The 5743-nt window shown below is 29.9% G+C and overlaps 1 protein-coding gene across 1 annotated transcript; it reads right to left on the reverse strand.

The window, feature by feature from the left end:
- Nucleotides 1-4100: 4100 nt before the first annotated feature.
- On the reverse strand, nt 4101-4592 carry LOC145036322 (S-protein homolog 2-like). Its single transcript, XM_078984770.1, has one exon. It carries the CDS (start codon nt 4590-4592, stop codon nt 4101-4103), a length of 492 nt encoding a protein of 163 aa, XP_078840896.1.
- Between the last annotated feature and the right edge of the window lie 1151 nt (nt 4593-5743).

Below are 5743 nucleotides of genomic sequence, written 5' to 3' on the forward strand. Positions count from 1 at the left end.
TGTAAACGGAAATGAAATTGAAAACGAAGTATGTATTAACGTAAAGGATTACAAACAATGGAACGAACTTCGGGTTGTCAAATTATTGGATGCATATTTTGCGTACTTGCCTTTTACGAATATATATCTTTCCACTCTCTTCAATAGAAAATCAAATGTTCCCAAAAATTTGTTGAAAGGAAAAATGAACATCAAGGATTATGAAGATGAAGAAATCATACGCAATCCAATGGTTGTTGTCTTTCACAGTAAAGAAAAGAAACGAGGATAAAAGAATTTTCTATTTCGTACTGATGATGTTAAAAAGTATTATAACCTGAAACTATCATGTATCCTACATCACATAAACGTCTATTAGAGGAATTTGAATGAAGACAGGGCAAAGATTAGGAAAATCATCTTATGTTATATGGAGATTCGAAAAGTTTTGGTGAAAACTACAAAGGTAATACACACATTTTTAAGATTTATCATTTGATTACAAAGGGGAGAATGTGGTGTCGAAAAGTGTTGTGAGATAACACACCATAGATACTATCTTTGATATCAAATAGTCCATAAATAACGAAGTTCATCAAGACTTTGTTACACTATGTATTTACTAGGTTTTTTTAGAAACGATGTATTTACTAGGTAATGTTGTGGTTCTCACTTGAATGATTGGTCCTAGTATTTCTTGGTTCTATGAGTACTCAAGTATTAGGGTGAGTACTATAGACAATCATAACTTTCACACGCTTGTGTAACGTTGTTTGTACATCTCTCTAGAATATATTGAGTTGAAAACAAAATATTATTTAGATCTTCGTGTTCTTTACTTACTCTGCTTTACTACCAATTGATTAGAACGTACATCAAATAATGATTTCAATACATATTATTAAAATGTTCCAAAAACAAAACATGCTATATATATTGAGTTAGGAGTTAAAATGCAAAAGCCGTTCTATCTTTGTGGTTAAAGATGTCTTCAAGGGAGTTGAAGATCAGCTTTTGAATCCCCATGCCCTCTCTTTTCGTTGACACTTACTGTTTTTTCTTTTAATACAAGTCATCAAGGTTGACGTGCATGTCGGCCCCGATTCAGCACTTCGACTAATCAGCTAAGAGCTAACCGACTTTTGAAGGTAAAATGTGGTTCGACTACCTTAGTTGGGAGTAATTTCTTGTGATCCGCTCATGAGAAAAAACTATTAAAAAATGTGAATAATTAGAAGAAATCATTTAACTTTTATACCAAAAACTAACTTTGTTTATAACTAAACGTTATCTTTAATAAAAAAAAAGTATATATATCGAAATACATAATTTATTTTTCCATTCAAAATAAGAACAATATAGATATAGTTTTATAAATATAAGATCTTAATATAAAATCGATTAACTTGGGTTACAAGGAACGATGAAGAAATTTGAGGTTCTATTAACCACTTTGTTATCCCAATACCAGCTAACTTTTATGCCTTTGTTAGTGGAATCTTGTTTCAAGTCTGAGTTATCTCAAAATAGTAGATTTCGTACTTCCACTTCCAACTAATGCTTCACGTTCTTCGAATGTGTCAAATCGGGTAGAAAGGGGAGTTTGTTCATCAAATGATGATGGAGAAGATAAATCCAAGGTAGTTCGGAACTTGAACTCAACTGAAATTCCTACTTTGTTACCTATCAAGCCGATAATCAATACTTCATCAACAACAACGAGTTGGCTCATCCAAATTGGAAAAAAATGAAGGGGTAAGTATTGGGAAAGGAGGTTCTGGTTCTTCATCTTTAGAGCCAGTAACAAACACATATCATAAGGATAAAGGGAAGGGTGTCTATGTTGAACCCACAGCAAAAAAGAAGAAAAGACTTCAAGAACTTGAAATCCAAAGACTCAAAGAGTTAGCCAGTATAATGAGGCAATGGGATGGTGATCCATCTAGTCTCACCAAAGGTGAACCAAACAAATCCATGTGCTAAGAAACCATTCAAAACATAACTTTTGAAGAGGAAGATGATTTTGTGTTGAAGCCTAAGAAGTGTTACGACATTGAAGAGTCAGAGTTCAATCACTTGGACCTTCTAATCAGTTTTTCTTTTTTCATTTTACACAACTAAAGGATCTTGATAATTATAATAATCGGGATGAGTTTAAGAAGATGAAAATTCATTTTTGATATTGTGCTAGTGAAAAATTAGGAGCAAGCGTGGTGTTTAGTAAAGATATTTAAGCTATTGTTAATTGTTCTCCACGCATTGTTTTAAGGAATTCTTCAAAAATTTTGATACAGTGTTGTAATGGAAAAAAATGTGCTATTTGAGATCACAATTGCATATTTCCCACTTATGAATGTGCATGACTTGATCATAACTGCAAAGTTGAATGGTGATTTGAGTAAATATCAAATTCCAAACAAGGCTATATATATATATATATATATATATATATATATATATATATATATATATATATATATGTATGTATTAGTGATATCAACACATCTAGACATTATTGGACGCATATTTTGCGTACTTTCCATTTACGGATATATATCTTTCCACTCTCTTCAATAGAAAATCAAATGTTCCCAAAAATTTGTTGAAAGGAAAAATGAACATCAAGGATTATGAAGACGAAGAAATCATACGCAATCCTATGGGTGTTGTGTTTCATAGTACGGAAAAGAAACAAGGATAAAAGAAGTTTCTATTTTGTACTGATGATGTTAAAAAGTATTATAACCAGCATCTATCAAGTATCCTACATCACATAAACAACTATTAGAGGAATTTGAATAAATATAGGCCAAAGATTAGGAAAATCATCTTAAGTTATATGGAGATTCGAAAGGTGTTGGTGTAAACTGCAAAGTTAATACCCACATTTTGAAGATTTATAATTTGATTACAAAGGGGGAGAATGTGGTGTCTAAAAGTGTTGTGAGATAACAAACCATATATAGTATCTTTGATGTTGAATAATACGTAAATAGTGAAGGTCATCAAGAATTTCTTATATTATGTATTTACTAGGTGTTTTTGGGAATGATGTATTTAATAGGTAATGTTGTGGTTCACACTTTATTGATTAGTCCTAGTATTTTTTGGTTCTGTGAGTACTCGATTATTAGGGTGAGTACTATAGAGAATCATAACTTTCACATACTTGTGTAATGTTCTTTGTACTTCTCTCTAGAATATATTGAGTTGAAAACCAATTCTTATTTAGATCTGCATGCTCTTTACTTACTCTGATTTACTACCAATTGATTAGAACATACATCAAATAATCTTTTCAATATGAATTATTAAAATGTTCCAGAAAAAAAAACATGTTACATATATATATATATATATATATATATATATATATATATATATATATATATATATATATATATATATATTAAGTTAGGAGTTAAAATGCAAAAGCCGTTTTATCTTGGTGGTTAAAGATGTCCCCAGGGGATTTGAATATCAGGGTTTGAATCCCCATGGCCACCATTTTTGTTGATACCTTCTGCTTTTTCTCTTTAATACAACAAGTCATCATTGTTGAGGTGCATATCAGTGCCAATTCAACAGTTCGCCTAATCAGCTAAGGGTGAACCGACATATGAAGGTAATATGTGGTTCGACTACCCCAGTTGGGGGTAATTTCTTGTGAGCCACTCGTGAGAAAAAACTATTAAAAAATGTGAATGATTAGAAGAAATCATTTAATTTTTATACCAAAATATAACTTTGTTTATATGTAAACTTTATCTTTAATAAATAAAATATATATCAAAATACATAATTTATTTTTCCATACAAAATAACAACAATATTGATATAGTTTTATAAATATAAGATTTTAATATATAATCGATTGACTTGGGTTGCTAATTGGTGTAAATAATTGTATTGGGTTGGATTGTATAGGTGGAATTAGTCTTTTTATAGAAAATTTTGATTGGGGTAGATTGATAATGGGGATAGCCTTAGCTGGTAAAAATGAACAATCGAACATAATGGAACGTTTTGTTTTAAACTTAGAGACTTTTGTAGCAAGAACCCATCAATTTTTTTTATTACTTTTAGGCAATTACACATAAACAACCAATAGAAATAATAAATCAGATCGTATCCCATACATACATAACCTGCCAATCATAAACATTTGGAAATGTCTGATTATGCTTTGAAAGATAAAATCCATATTTGGTAACCATCCAATAACATCTATTCGTACTAAACAAATTACGACCACACATTCCAGCAATACGGTTGTTGAAAACAGCAAGAGTGATTGACTTCATAACTTGGTTACCTTCTTTTAACCAATAAAAGTTACAATCATAGCGATTCGTGTCAAAAAGATTTCTACGAAAGCGCCATGTCATGATGTTTCCAGGTCTCAGTATCTCGAGACCACCTTCATCACCTCCTGGTGGGCATTGAACAATCATGGTTTCAATGTCTCTATTAGTGATGAAAATTCTGTATGGTTCAAAGGGTTTGCTAGATGGTGGGTCTTTGGCTTTCAAAACACTATAGGATACATGTATAAAGAATGAAAGGTAAAGCATCACGTAGAATAATGGGAGACCTTTTCTGCTAATACCCATGTTTAAGAAGTTTTTTTGGTTTCTCTACTAAACATTTTCCCATGATATAGATATATATATATATATATATATATATATATATATATATATAATTTCCACATGGATTTATGGGTTTGTTGGACCAATCCAAAACACAATTAAATGTGTGTTAATTAACCTTATAACATAGTATTTAAGATGGGTAAATGGTTTTCCTTTTTTCTTTTCTATTCTTAAGTCAACTCCAAAGTAAAAAATGTAGTAATAATTTCCTATTCTAATTTAGTTATAATGAAAATAAACGATTAAGCAAATGTGTAAATTAATTTTCTTCCATATATATATATATATATATATATATATATATATATATATATATATATATATATATATATATTTCCATAAATTATAAAATATAGTGTATCAATGTAAATAACCAAAATTTATCTATGAATGTGGTTTATAACCAAAATTTATGTATCAATGAAATATGAATGGAGATAGTTTAAAATGACTCAATAATACAACACATTATAGGACTCGCCAATTAGGATCCAATTCTTTTTCAAAAACCGGGGTATATGTTATACTTAAGTAACCCGGTTCCCAACATAACAATCAAGACTTTTCGTTTTATGGGTATATGACCTGGTTTCGAAAAAAAAACCGAGTTCTATTAGTGTTACTAGGAGACAACTAGGAGAAATGCTCACATTCTACAAAGCTATATGACCCATTTTTAAGAGACACAGGTTATTTGACTTTTTTTATAACGTCTTCATATATTTAATGTCAAGAGTGGCCATATCACCCCTATCTTGAGAACCAAAGTGCTCATTTCTATTCCATGTAGTCAAGTAAATGCTCATATCTTGTTTATTTTTTTATATCAATTTTTTATCATGTATAACACAAATAATCGCTAAGATGATGCTTATATTGTATATTGTATTAATATTTGTATATGCTTCATTTTTTTTGAATGATTGATGTATAGACATCAGTTTACTTTCATGTATAACCTATTTTTGACCAATGGTCTAGAATTAAATCAAAACATTGTCAAGTTTAATAAATTACATCAAATTAAGACTATATGTTAAAAACAATTAAACTTAGTTCACAAAAGATGTATTCTGCTGCACTTCGATGGTTATAAATACAACACCATT

The sequence above is a fragment of the Lactuca saligna genome, chromosome 3, assembly GCF_052625555.1.
Source record: "Lactuca saligna cultivar CGN05327 chromosome 3, ASM5262555v1, whole genome shotgun sequence".
NCBI classification, from domain to species: Eukaryota; Viridiplantae; Streptophyta; class Magnoliopsida; order Asterales; family Asteraceae; genus Lactuca; species Lactuca saligna.

Excerpts from the sequence above, each read along its gene's own strand:
- LOC145036322 (XM_078984770.1), bottom strand. The coding sequence starts at position 4,592 with ATGGGTATTAGCAGAAAAGGTCTCCCATTATTCTACGTGATGCTTTAC.